This window comes from Oryzias latipes, chromosome 13, assembly GCF_002234675.1.
Source record: "Oryzias latipes chromosome 13, ASM223467v1".
Taxonomy (NCBI): Eukaryota; Metazoa; Chordata; class Actinopteri; order Beloniformes; family Adrianichthyidae; genus Oryzias; species Oryzias latipes.
In genome coordinates this window covers 3,599,131-3,613,622 of record NC_019871.2, presented here as the reverse complement: position 1 = coordinate 3,613,622, position 14,492 = coordinate 3,599,131, and the positions used below count along the sequence as shown (strand labels likewise).

General features: G+C 44.5%; 1 protein-coding gene across 1 annotated transcript; it reads left to right on the top strand.

Moving 5' to 3' along the window:
- Positions 1-1,082: 1,082 nt before the first annotated feature.
- Positions 1,083-9,325, top strand: LOC101162058 (phospholipase D3). Its single transcript, XM_023961646.1, has 12 exons — positions 1,083-1,237; positions 2,772-2,829; positions 3,332-3,382; positions 4,317-4,510; positions 4,603-4,783; positions 4,877-4,991; positions 6,233-6,360; positions 6,484-6,681; positions 6,771-6,910; positions 8,385-8,550; positions 8,637-8,733; positions 8,873-9,325. The coding sequence occupies exons 2-12, from the start codon at positions 2,803-2,805 to the stop codon at positions 9,058-9,060; spliced, it is 1,485 nt and encodes a 494-aa protein (XP_023817414.1). The 5' UTR covers positions 1,083-1,237; positions 2,772-2,802; the 3' UTR covers positions 9,061-9,325.
- Positions 9,326-14,492: the final 5,167 nt, after the last annotated feature.

Genomic DNA, 14,492 nt, shown 5'->3' with positions numbered 1-14,492 from the left:
CTATGTTAAATAAGCATAAACTGTGACCAAACATTTTGAAGAACTCAAAAGCCAGTCTTGTTTTTTTATTTTTGTATTTGATCTATTTCTATTTGTTGTTTCCATTTTGTATTATTCTTTTTTGCTGCTGTTTATTGCCTTGATCCAAAATTAACAAACAGACAAAAAAAAAGTCAAATTACTTCAACTTTACTCTTGGATTCTCCAGGATTAAAAGTGTTTTTCTGTATATTGCAAAAAGAAGATCATGTAGAAAAGAATCACATTAAAATGTTTTAAATTAATGCAAGATGTTGCCTGTCAGGGGAGTTATAAAATGAATATACAGTACAGTGAGAATCTGCTGCATGTGTTTGATCAAACATATTAATGGTTTACTTCCTGTATGAAGCCAGGGTTCTGGATTTGTTCTGTTCTTTTCAGGAAAAAAAGGATTGGATCAACCCAACAAGATAAAAGAAGTGTTATTTACATTCTACTGCATCCTGTTAAATGATTTTTGGCGCAGTTGTGTACATTTTGTGGATCACAAGAATAAATAATTTGCCGTTTGTTTGTGAATTGTATACACAAATACATTTCAGACTGACACTGGAAATCACATTTGTTGTAAAACTGGAAAAAAAAAAACTTTTAACCTTCCATTAAAAGACAAAACATGGAGCAGAACTTTATTTTCATATTACAATTGTATTTTATATTTATAAAAGAAAATGGTCAAACCTAATTTAAGCACTTTTTGCAGTAATAAATACAATGTTGTCAAGTTATCAAATAAATTATACTTGAAAGGGAACTTAAAAAAACGATATCATTGTTAGTTTATTTGTGATGCTTCTGTACTTTGGCTGTATACATTTGTTTTTATGTATTTATTAATTTTCTCAATCCTTGGTTATCACACTTTGGTTTTTAAATAAAATGTGTTGGAGGATTGCGTCATCTTTTGCAGCCGTTTGTTGATGCGTCTGCATGTGTTCATGTGTGCGTACAGCGGCCTCTAGTGGGGGAGAGAAGAGCCTGTAGTTTTGCAAGTTCTCTACGTCACCACAAAAGCTCTCCTCCCATTGGCTGCCGGGCTTGGATCACGTGACTCCCTCTCTGAGTTTGCTGTGAAGCTAAAAGACAGAAACAAAACAATGAGCGCTTCTAGCTGATTTTCTCCTCAAAAACAAACATCGAACCCGCGACATAAAATGCTTTAAGACGCAGATTCAGGTGGATTTGAACTATCAACGTGAGTTTTCCTCAATTTTATTATTATTATTTTTTTTTTTAGGAAAAATGTTTTGGTTTTGTCCGCTAGCTTTTGCTCTGTTTGTGTTCGGTTTTGGTTATTAAAACGTTAAATATTCACTTAAACTCAGGAGAAATAATCAACTTTGGCTTCATTACGGGAACATTTTTTGGTACTTTTCTACGTCTGACATGTTTTTATCTGTTAAAAAAGTCAGCGAACAATTCAGATGTTTGGGATTTTACTCAAGTTAAGTCAAAATGTTTCATACTGGAGTTTTTATTTGAATAAATCAAACCTTTGATATATATTTTTTTAATCTTCCAAGCATATTTAAACCGTATAGTTGGTGTTTTTCCTTCATTTTGGTTGTTTTATATTTTAAAGGCTGGATTTTGTTTCTTTATATTTAAAACCTTCAAATGATCCTTTTAGTTCTCGGAAAGACCGACTCAAACTCTGTTCAGCTCAGTCATTCATTCATAAGTTTGAAAAGTTTTTGTGTTTTTGGATCAGAACCAAAATGAGAAGTTAGGTCAATAAGAGAATAAACTTACACGTTTAGTCTCTTATCAGTTACAAATAAAGTTTAAATGAGTTTAGAAATCTTTAAATGATTGAATATCTTTTTAAATATATATTTTTTTGATCAAAATGAAAGTTCCAACTTTTGGTTTCTAAAGCAAAACAAGAAAAGCGGGTCGTGTGTCAGCAGAACTATTCCTGTCAGCTGTTTGTTAACAGGAAGTAAACAGAAAAGCTTGTTCCTGATGGGAGAACTCTGTTCTAATGGGTTCCTGATCTCCATAATATTAAAGTTCAGCCTCAATAGAAACTCCAAACAAACAAATATTAGTTGGATGAAGAAAAACAACGTTTTCCTTCTGGAGTAAAAGATGAACTAAAGTGCTTCACTCTGATTATAACGTCTGACAGATTAGCTGTTAATAAGGTTTTTAGTGGAGACTGTCGTTTAAAGGTTTTGGTTTAAATGGGTCAGGTGGTTCTGATCTGGTCCGACTCAGAACTGAAGTTCTCCTCATCATCACTTCAGAGGAAGATCTGAGCGTCACGTTTCTTCACGTCTGTCAAAACCCACTTGGTTGAGGAAAAAGCTTTTCCTTTAAATAAAGTTTTTTTTTATTGACAAAGCCTCTTGGATCAGAGCTGAAGCTTTTCATCCTGGATGATGGCGCCTTCCTTTGCTTCCGCTGCTGGACCGGTCCTGCTGTCGATTCGTTTCTGGCGGGGGGGGGGGTCACACGGTTCCTCGTGACCGCCGACAGCATTAAAGCCTCCCAGCTTCCCCTTTGCTTCTTCTCAGAAACGTTGATCTTCCAGTTTGACCTCAGCTTCCTCCCCTGATGCGGCCCGCCGGAGCGGAGGCGGTGCCTTTGTTCTGCTGGGGGTGGGGGTGGGTGGGGGGCTCGTTCTCTTTGTGACGGCGGCTGGAAGCTTCTCTGCTGAGTCTGTAGGGAACCCCTCTGCGGTTCTCCGCCAGAACCTGACGATGCGGGCTGTTGTGTCCCTGCAGGTTTACCAGCAGAACCGGGTCCTCTGCCAGCATGAAGACGGACGTCCCCTACAGCCAGGTGAACAAACGGCGCTTTGTCTCCGCCGGCGGGCGTTTGGAACTCATTTCTGTTTCATTTCAATCATATTTGTGTCTCACCTGCTTTTACCTGCGTTGTGTTCGGATTCTGTGACGTTTTAGAACATAAAAGTTGAATATGAATTAAAAAAAAACCTTAACTTCTTAAGCGCTTGTGATTATTAAACCAAATACCTCTAAAAGTATTTATTCTATGCATGAATTGTAGTTATTTTAATAAAAGAAAACATCTTTATGTACATTTAAAACATCTGTTTGGTTAAAGTTTTTTTCCTTAGCAAAACTTATTGGATTAAGACTTAAAATTCTCTATTGTCCCTAAAAAAAATCCATAAATGATTCATCCATTCAAACAGAATTGATGCTCTTATTTTGGAAGTTCCCCTTTATGTCTTTGGTTGATGATCTCGATCCATCAGTACCGAACCTGAATGCAGAAGGTTCTGTGTGGTTCTGACCGTCTGTTCTTTTTGGGTTTGCAGCTGCAGGACTTGGACCGGAACCGGAGAGGATCCAGCAGACAAACGCGGCTGGTACGTTTAGAACGTTTTATTGTTTCCAAAGAGGAAATTCACTCAGAAAAACACGAAGACAGAGTTTGCTGTTTTTCACCACGATAAGCCAGCGAAGCCAAAGTTCTGCTGTTTTAAGGTGGATTCTTGTCAGTCAGGCTGCTGAAGAATGTCTTTTTACTGTCTGCTTTAGTCAAATTGTCCACCATTTTTAAAACCAAATTGTTTTTTCAGAACTTATTTAATGAAACTGAACTTCAGTTGAAAACACAGAATAGTTTTACTTTGAAAAAGAGAACCCTCACTGACATTTTACTTTGAAAATGTACTTCCTTCCGCTGACACATTCGGTGTGTTTTAAAGTCCAACATTGTTTGACCTTTTGGAGTTTATATTCAGAAAGCTCACACATATTCATACTTGAAGCAGAAGATGAAGGCTACCTGACTCGGTTCAGGTTAAAGGTCATGACCCAACAGTCCGAGACAGAACTGGGCCCATGGCGTGTTCCGCTGCTGAGGAACAAGAACGTTCAGAAACGTCCGGACAAATGTTCTGATGAGATAAAAACAGAACTTTCTGGAAGCTGTGCTCCTGCTGGATCAGAGAAAAGATCAGGCATGGCGACGGCAGGGTGATGGTCTGGGCTGCTTTCCCATAATCCCTGGTACCCGGAAGTCTGAGTTCTACCTGGAGGATCTTGACGGCATCCCAAACGCTGCAGCGTTTCCACCTCAGAGTGGATTTCAACACGTTTGAGGGTTCCTCTGACGTGTCAATCTGGACATTTTTCCTCAGAACCCCAACGGCTCTAAAGGTTTTATAAAACGTCTTCCCACGGAACCCAGCAGGTTTTCTGCCTTTCATCAGTGAATCGATTTATGACTCAGGTTTTCCTCTGTCACTTCGTGTTTGTTGAAGCTCCCAGAGGTTAAATCTTCTCCTTCTCCGTCAGCTTTCCAGATGTTTGCTCCCTCTGGTCTCTGTGCTCCTCGTGGCTCTGGCTGCTCTGAGCTTCTACTTCCTCCTGACCCTGACGGCCGCCGCCACCTCCTCCTCCTCCTCCTCCTCCTCCTCCAATCCTGATCGTTCTTCTCCGATCGTCAGTGGCCTTCCGGAGAAGGAGCAGACCTGCTCAGACTCCTGCAGGTGAGCATTTCCACACGACCGCCAAAGCCCAGATCATTGCGTTCTGGTCTTTCCGTGAGGAACGTTTCTTCTCGCCTGGTCTCTCTCGTCAGAGTGGTTCTGGTGGAGAGCATCCCTGTGGGCGTGGAGTTCAACTCCAGCACCGCCCACCCCTCCATCTTCCAGGCGTGGATGAGCCTGATGAGCGAGGCGCGCAGCAGCGTGGACATCGCCTCCTTCTACTGGACGCTGACCAACAGGGACACCGGCACTCAGGAGCCCTCGGCCGTCCAGGTGAGGGGATCCAAACATCTGGCCGTCGGAGAGAACACGGAAGAAAACGTGATCCGTGTGGGTTGAGGAGACTTAAAATGACTGTTTGTTCAGGGAGAGACGGTTCTGCAGACACTGAGGGAACTGTCGGGGAAGCTGAAAGTACGGATTGCAGTGAACGCACCACAGGAGAAACAACAAGAAGATCTGAGGCTGCTCAACGACTCGGGTAAACGCCGTCCTCCCAGAAAACAGAAACCCCAAAGTTCAGCTTTTTCAGCATCTGAGGTGCTGATTACAAATTTAGAGGAAACGTCTGCTTGATTTTTATAAATGTGTTTAATTACAAACAATTATTGTATCTGTTTTTTTGTTAATCTTATGTTTTCCTGAATTAATCCTGTTTTTAATGTAACCAACCAGACTGGACCTTGTAACACGTGACTTGTGACACCTTGACGTGGGACTTAAAACACAATATGGTGGATTGAGCTGACCGTTCTCCTTTTAACCCGCATTATTCTTTTTGGGGCAATAGGGTTGCCGGGAGCCGTCCTGGCTATTGTTGGGTGAGGGTGGGTACACCCTGGAAAGGTGGCCTGTCTGTGGCAGGGCCCATCCGTGTGTGGCAGGGCCCACCCGTGTGTGGCAGGGCCCACCCGTCTGTGGCAGGGCCCACGCGTCTGTGGCAGGGGCCCACCCGTCTGTGGCAGGGGCCCACCCGTCTGTGGCAGGGTCCCACCCGTGTGTGGCAGGGCCCACCCGTCTGTGGCAGGGCCCAGCCGTGTGTGGCAGGGGCCCATCCGTGTGTGGCAGGGCCCACCCGTCTGTGGCAGGGCCCACCCGTCTGTGGCAGGGGCCACGGGGCATAGAGATGTGAAGACCGATGCTTTTGTATAGCTCTTCAGAATGAATAAACTAGTTTTGGGCGGATGAAATCCAGTAATCGATCCATAAAAGTAGAGATTGATCTTTTATGACTTTCCTTTTCTGGTGATGCATAACAGCAGCTAAACCTAATTCTGTTAGCTTGATGCTAACGTATAATGGGATTTCCTATAGGACGCCTAATGCTAACGCTGATAAATTGCAGCTTTATAAACTCACAGGAATACATTTTCCAAATTCTTTTAAGAAAAAAAAATTAAAAGTGAAAATACAGGTTTTGGCTGGAATAAAGTGTAATGCTATAGAGCTCCACCTAGTGGTCAAACTGAAACAAGTGGAGGCAGAACATTGATTTTGTAATGAGTTTACACGTTTAGAGCCTTTACAATGTTAATGATCTGCACATTTTTGTTAGAGTTTCTCTTTTTAAGAAATCCTGTAACACTGGATGTATTTAACAATCTGACTGGTTTATTATTTCACTAACAACTTTTACAGTATGTGAACTGTGAACATCGCGTGCGTCTACATTTAACCGTAACAATATGAAGAGAATAACGTTTTTGTGGGGGTTTTTTTTAGGAGCCGACATCAGGGAAGTGAACATGAAGGCTCTCACCTCCGGCGTTCTCCACACCAAGTTCTGGATTGTAGACGGGAAGCACATCTACATCGGCAGTGCCAACATGGACTGGAGGTCCCTCACTCAGGTTCAGACACACTCGGGGTTCTGTTGGACGTTCAGGGGGAGGAGCCTGCTGAGTCAGGACCTCCGTTGGTTTGGTTTGGAGCAGGTTTGGAGAAGCTGACGGCGTTCTTCTGGCGGTGCGTAGGTGAAGGAGCTGGGCGCCGTGGTCTACAACTGCAGCTGTCTGGCTGAAGATCTGGGGAAGATCTTTGAAGCGTACTGGTTTCTGGGGGCGAGTGCGTCCATCCCGTCCCCGTGGCCGTCCAGCTTCTCCACGCAGTTCAACAAGGACACGCCCCTCCAGCTGGCCCTCAACGACACGCCGTCCAGCATATACCTGTCGGTGAGGAGCAGAAGAAAAGCGACTTTTGAGACGGGAAGTTCTGCCCTCCTCTGACCCCTGGCTCCGCCTCTGTCCCGTCCCGCCCCCAGAGCTCCCCGCCCTCCTTCTGTGCAGCCGGCAGGACGCCAGACCTCCAGTCCATCCTCAGCGTGATGGAGGACGCCGAGAGCTTCATCTACATTGCCGTCATGAACTACCTGCCCACCATGGAGTTTTCTAAACCACAGAGGTAAACGGGGGAGGGGCTAATATATCATGTTTTCAATGATTCTACTTTTCTTTCCCAATTTTTCCACCTTTAATGTATTCATTTTGTTTTATTTTGAACTTCAGTTTAATAAAATAAAATAAAAATTAAAGAAAAAAGCATTTTTTAATCATCTTTTGAATAACAAAGAAAACCAACAGCTAAAACTATCAATAATCTGTGTTTGTTTGTGTAGCTCCAGTTTCATTCAATGATATAAGAACTTTTCTTTTGTCCTAAAATGCTCAATGCTCAATTCAGATTTTTTGAAAAAATCCAAATTTTTTGTAAGACCTTATCATTTCCAAGTAAATCCGAACTTTTGTGGTCTCCAGTGTGACCGTGAGACGACCCGAAACTGACCCGCATGCGCAGAGTACTTAACGGTGAACGACGTCACTCGTTGTTTGCGGAGCCAACGTGAACAATGGATGTCAACAGTGGAGCTCTTTTTGCAAATCATCTGGACCCACTGTAGTAGAATGAGGATGTGTTTGGGCCGCGCGCCCCGTACAGACAGGAGAAAAACGGGTGCAACGATGGAGAATTGGGGGGGGGCCAGTGTGGGCGCGCATTCATGTTGTGTATTACGAAGGAAGGAGAACGGTAATAGAAGAAGGTTTCCCCCAGAATAAATGCTATTGATTCTTTATTAACCCGCTCTGGAGAATCCTGGAGAATCTAAGGGTCAGAACAGAGAGGAGGAGGAGGATCCGCCTTGGGTCCCCCGCGCTTCTGATCACGGTCGGAAAGGGGAGAAAGGAAAAAAAAGTAATCGCGGGAAAGGTTCAACACCACGCTCGGCCATTTAGCTGGAAATTTTTTCAAAAACCGCCCCGTTGCGATTAAAGCCCTGGAGTTTGGCCTGAATAGAGCTGTAACCCCAAATATTAATCCAATCGGGGACATCGCTTCCCTTCCACTGACTGATCTCGGCAGCATCGTCTGCCATGGTTGTTGTTTATGTTTCGTTCCCGCCTACTTCAACGCAAAATGATGACGTTTGTTGCGTATCGATGACGTACAGTTCGGAATCAAGCCGCGTGGCCGGTCAGACGGCGGTCGCAATTGAAAAGATCGGATACGTTTCGGAATCAGGACGGCATACCCAAGTGGCCTGGGTCGCGATTGAAAAGATCGGCTCTGTGTCGTTCAGATTGTCATGAAAAGATCGGAATTGGGTTGCATAGGGGCAAAAAAATCGGAATTGGGTCATTTCAGCCTGCAGTGTGAACATAGCCATAGAAACCTCCCTGATTGCAGGTCGGGTCGGATCTAGGATCAGAAAACCCAAAAGATCGAGACAAAAACGGCTCCAAATTCTGGGTTATAGTTTTAAAACCCTAACCTGAAAGTGGTTTTCATTTAGAACTGGATCTAGTTTCGTGTGACGTTGAAACGTGTTTGGTAATGGGACGTTTTTGGCGCCTGGAATGGACGCCGCTGCTCTGCTCAGGTACTGGGGCGACATCGACACGCAGCTGCGGCGGCTGGCCTACGAGAGGAGGATCAAAGTCCGGCTGCTGATCAGCTGCTGGTCCAACTCCCAGCCCGTCATGTTCCCCTTCCTGAAGTCTCTGGCTTCAGTCCACGACCCCAAGAGCAAGCTGGACGTCCAGGTGGTGAGTCCAGTGGAGGCGGGAGGGTTCAGGCCAAGTGGATGCTGGGAAATCTGGTCATTTTGTGTTGTTTTCTTTCCTCCCATCAGAGGCTGTTTGTGGTGCCTCCAAACCCCGGACCAGAAATAAAATACGCCCGAGTGAACCACAACAAGTACATGGTGACGGACAAGGTGGCGTACATCGGTAAGGTTCAAGCCCGAGTCACAACTTAAATACAGTTCGTTCAAATGATTATGCAAATTGTGTTTTGATTCTGAGGCTGTTACCCAGCTGATCCCTCAGGAAGAACCCTCCGGTTAAATCCGGATCTTTCCTGTTTCAGGGACGTCCAACTGGTCGGGGGACTACTTTGTTCACACGGCAGGCTCCGCCTTGGTGGTCAACCAGACAGGGTCCCAGTCCGAGGACCCGACCGTCCAATCCCAGCTGCAGGCTGTGTTCGAGAGGGACTGGGAGTCAGAGTACAGCACCCCCCTGAGCCAAAACACAGACCTCACAGCCTATTGCTAGCCTCCTCCACGCCCCGCAGCTCATATCCTACCTTTGCCGAGGAGGGGGCGGGGGGAGGGCCCAGGGGGAGGAGGCAGCGTTCCTCAAACACTTGGACAACTCTGGGAGCTTTGATCCCGGATCATCTCAGGGACAAAACTTTGAGTGTTTGTGATTTCTTTTTTTAATCATCATGAAAGTTTGAAGCTCAGACTGGAGTCCCATGCTTTTACTGTGAAAATCTCATTTTTAACTGAATAAAAACAGATCACTAAGTGGATTGAAACAAATGTCAAGTTTGTGGAGCGACGGTCAGTTTATCTGAGGGGCCTGTTCCAGGAAGCAGGTTAGCTTGATAAGTTTGAGGCTAATTCATGCTCTGAACATAACCTGGTCTGGAGCAGGTTTAGTTGAAGGTTACTTTGTTTTCAGAGAGGTGAAGCAGCATGACATGTCCATTTGAAGATGATTTAGTGGATGAAGAAGCTCAGATAATACTTTTTCCACCATGAGAGGGTGATAAGACCACATATGGATGTTGGAAAGATAAACTTTTAACATTGATCTAACTTAGTTATTTGCTTTAGTTAAGATAAATCTTTTTTTTTTAGTTTAGTCAACTTCAAAATAACACGTAGTTAACAGATATTTTTTTACTTTCATTCAAATTAATTCAATTAACCCTTGTGCTATCGTAGATGACCCCACCCTTACATTCTCCCTACCATGACAAAGGTGGATAAAGGTGGAAAGATTTCATGTAATCCATGGACACCAGTGAAGATCACAAATCATTGAAGAAAAAAGGTTCAGAGCACTGTCTAGTGGGTCTAGATGACCCAACTCCCAACGTTAAAGTGTCTAGGATAGCATAAGGGTTAAGTAGGTGTAACTTTGGTGCTGCTGTTAGAACGGCAGCACAAGGAATTGTGGGATACCATTCCCTTTTCCAGAGGAGCTGTGGATCCCACAATTCCACATGTCACGCCCAACTTGTGATGATCTGTGTGGCGCCCAAGGCAGCCGGTTCCTACCAAGAAGCGCATCGCCATCCGGCTGGTCACGTGAAGAGTGTTTCCATTGCAGTTTTGGGAAATCTGTCACCCAAAAGCCAACTCCTCCAAGCCCAAAAACTCTAAACGCAAATTTTTTTAGGAATTGTTGTTTCCATTAAGCAAATTGATCACAAATCCAGTCTTGTGGTTGATGAAAGCGCAGCTTTTGTTGCTCCATATTTGTTAGCAGCTCTTTTTTAATGGCTGGCTATGGGCATTATGGGATGTAAACAGTTGTTCCACTCTGATCACGGAGCCTATTCAGACTGAGAAAAACTCAGAGCGAACCTTCACTTTTACAACTTCTAACTTGAAGTATGAGCCGAAAAACTCCCCACCGAACCTTTAATGACGATGAAATTCCCCCAAAACCAAAAAGTTGTGTTACAAAACTACGTAGAAAATAAAAAATAAAAACACTGCTCGTTATTTTAACAGGGAACAACACGGCCACGCACGTACCTGCAAAGATCATCTATACGGACAGGCGGCGCACTCTGACATCAATACTCAGTTTGTCGATCAGAACAATATGGAAATTGCCGTTCAAAGTCATTAATGAATTTGCAATAAAAATAATATGACATAATTTAAATCATTATCTAAGAAATCATTATCTAAAGAAAACGCCAAACCATCCTCCGTCCACATGTATGTTTCAGGCAGACATACATGTGCGTGTGAGGGTGCACACAGACATGATCACCTGTGTTAAGGTGTCTGTTTGCTGATATTATTTTTTATTAAAATTGTTGTCTGACTTATAGAATTTCAAAATAAAGAGCTGAATGAAAAAAGAAAAAACAAAACAACAACAAATGATGAAGGTGCTGACATCACCACAGTTGACCGGTAATGTGATGATGACAGATGACATCATCCTCACATGGCAGAAGAATGTGATGATGTCATTTGACATGTTAATTTGTCATTATTACAGATTTTTAAGATGTGATGACATCATGTGACATATTAATTTGTCATTATTACAGATTTTTAAGGCAGAAGAATGTGATGATGTCATATGACAACTTATTAAGTCGTCAACCAAAGTCTACAAGTAGACCCCAAATTTCAGGTTTCTAAAGTGATCGAAGACAAGGGAAATGGAAGGGAAAAGTTTTCTGGGAAACATTTTAGTGACAGATTTCCTTCAACAAGAGGGGATCTACATCCTCAGGCGACTAAGACCAGAGGAAGTTTACCAGATCATCTGCGGATGTCCTGACCGACAGACAGAACAGAAACTGTACGAGCTCAGAGATGAGCTAAGTCCAGCGGTCGTGGATGAAGCCATGAAGAACATCACTGAAGAAGTTTCCTCAGGAGACTTGAGTGATGAGGAGGATCCTACAAGCCACCCAACAAAAGGAAAGAGGTGCGCTGGTAGGACTCCCTCCAAGGCTGGAACCCGCAGGTCGTACAACTGGGCTGTGAGGCAAAACATTGAAAAGCTTTATCACAGACTCAAACTGTTCGACACAAAAGGACGACTTCCCAGACTTGGAAAATGTAAAATCAATTCCTTGTCAAAGAGGGCGAAAGAGAGGATGTCCAGTCTAAAACGAAGGAGCAAAACAGCAGAAACGCCTCTTAGCCCAGAGGCCCCGGAGGAAGACGAACCCACAGAAGGGACGTCCCACATTAAAGTCCCGTGGTCATGCTGTCCCTGCATGCAACCCGGAAAAAGAAGTGCTTCCAAAACGAAAGCTGCTGGTGCCAAACTGCTGAGGAGAAGAAGTGGAAAAGCTCAGACTGCAGGAGAGGATGCTCAAACACAAGTGGAGAACACAGAGACTCAACTGCAGGAAGCAGAGCAGCCAATCAGAAAGCTGGAATCCCGCAGACTCGTTCTCCAAAAATTATGTGCTGCAAAACTCCAATCTGGCATCAAAAGAATGAGGACACGGGACAAAAAGACGAGCGCCACAGAACCACAACTCAGTTTGGCCCCAAAAGATGGACTAAAGGCGACCGCTAAAAGCATCAGATTAGTGTCTCAAAGGTTACAGACGTACGCCGACAACATCAGAGTGTACGTCCAGAGCCTGAGAAACAGCACCAAAAAAGTCAAAATTGTGGCTGCAGACACACAAAATCGATTGAGAACCGCAGCAGCACTCCTTGAGGACGCATTCGCTCTTCTTGGAGATGCAAACACAAGACCTGCTGCTGCTGCAAAACTGGAGGCGTGCACCAGAAAGCTGACAGCATTGATGGATAAACTAAAGTCCTTTGCTGCGGACCGAGACCCAGAAGCAAAGAAAGACAAGTCCAAAATAAAGCTGTCAAGTCCTTCAAATGTAAAAGCCATTGCAAACAGACTGAGGATGCGATCTGTAAAAGCAGTGGACGCAGCACGCCAAGCATGTGTGAAGCACATCAAAGAACGAGCCAAAAGAGCAAAGCTGTATGTTGAGAACAATGTGCTGAAGTCCCTCTTCACCAATGTGAAGGCTGTACTCACAGTAATCATGGCTCAACGCAGAGCTTTGACTCTGGGACCAAGTGATGAAAGGACAAAAACATTCCTTCACCACATCAAATCCGGCAAGTTTAAGGTCAAGACGTGTGCGGCGCTTCTGAAGGTCTGTGCTCAATCGCTAAAGAAAGGCGTCAAACAGAGAAAGAGCCGCCCTGCAGAGATCCAAACGGATGATGCACCTGAACGGTCAGACGGTTCAGACACAGAATCCTGCATTCCCAACATGAGATTTCTGCCCAAACGCGTTAAAGTTTGCCCCAAAAAAGCAAAGAAACCTCCTGCCAAAACAGAGGCTCCAGAAGAAGTAGTGGAGGAACTGAAGATAGAAGAGGAGCCACTGGCAGATGCAGAGGCCCAACCTGAGGATGCTGAGGTTCTGGACGACTTCCAAGAATATCTGAGAGCAGCGTTGGCAGACTCACTTTCAAAGCTGCTGTCACATGTCGTCTCAGAGTCGGGCTTTGCCGGTCATTCCGATAGATTCTTTCTCCATGTCACAAAGCTGGTGGAAAGAGTTTGGAATGAATTCAAGGGGGAAAAGATTCAGATGGATCAGGTCAAGATTCTGAAAAAGCTGCACCTGCTTGTGTACAAAGACCTGATCAAAAAGTGGGCAAAGCCGGAATTTGTGCTGATTTTCATTGACTCAGATTGTGACACGGTCAATGACATCATTGCTTCCAGCTTCAAAAAGCACCTGCAGAAACCCCAGAAGCCGGGCCTTTTTAGAAGGTTCCTGAACTTCTTCCGTCGCAGGAAGAGTTAAATTTTAAGGGGTCAAATAGTTAGTTAAAAAAATTAGTAGGAAAAACATTAGTTTAAAAACTGCAGCAAAAAAAAAAAAAAACTGCAACAAAAAACCAGGAGGGGTGGGGGGTTGTAGAAAACAGGGGTTAGTTTGTAGGAACAAAAAAAAAGCTTAAAACTACAGAAAAATAGTCTGTAGGGTTAGGCTTTTCTAGAAAACTGAGTTTTATTTTAATGGATAACAAGGGTTAGATAATAGGAAACAAAAACTTTCAAACTAGTAAATATATAAAAACATCAAATTGTAGAGTTTTTTGTTCTAAGCATGTGTGGGTTTTCACCGGGTGCTCCGGTTTTCCCAATTAAAAAAAACTTTAGTGAAGGTTTATAAAGATAATCGATAACATAGGGATAATGTTGATTAAAAGAAAACAGCAGTTCAAAAATAAAGTCATGCAACCACATGGGGGCACAATGGTGCTCTCATGTGCCGGTCCCAAGTCCGGAGAAATGCAGAGGGTCACGCTGAGAAAAACATCAGCCTTTGCTGTTGTGATGAAAACAAAACAAAAACACAAAAACAAACAAATAATACAAATAAAATAAAGTCATGCAACCACGTGCCGGTCCCAAGTCCGGTTAAAGGCAGAGGGTCATGTCAAGAAAGACAAACTAGCAGACAGACAATCAATCAATAAATACTTGATACAATAAATGCACACACGCATTTTGCAAGAAAGGTGGGACCTTGGACCATCTGTCCCCTATCCCATCCCTGGTTGGGGTACTGGGCCCTTGGCAACGGCGGCCGTGTTCCCTGGGTGCTGGTTTCCTGGGCCCCGCAGTCCTCTCTCCACTCGGGGAGAGGGATCCCTGAGCTTTCTGGCAAGGCCAGAAGCCGGGGATCACATCACACCTGAGCCGGGGGTGTCCGTGTCCCTGTGGTGTGGGTTCTGGTCCTTCCCCCTGGGTGCTGGGCCTCGCCAAATTTCCAACTGTGGCCAAGCCTGGTCGGGCTATGTTTACAACACCCCTCGTGGGCCCCCTTTTCTCCTGGGTGCCCCCCTCCTGGGCGGGGACGGCTGGCCCCTGCCTTGCTCCTTCCTGGACCCACCATGGGCCGGGTGGGTGGCTGCCTGGAGCGCGAAGCGGGTCTCCCTTGGGGG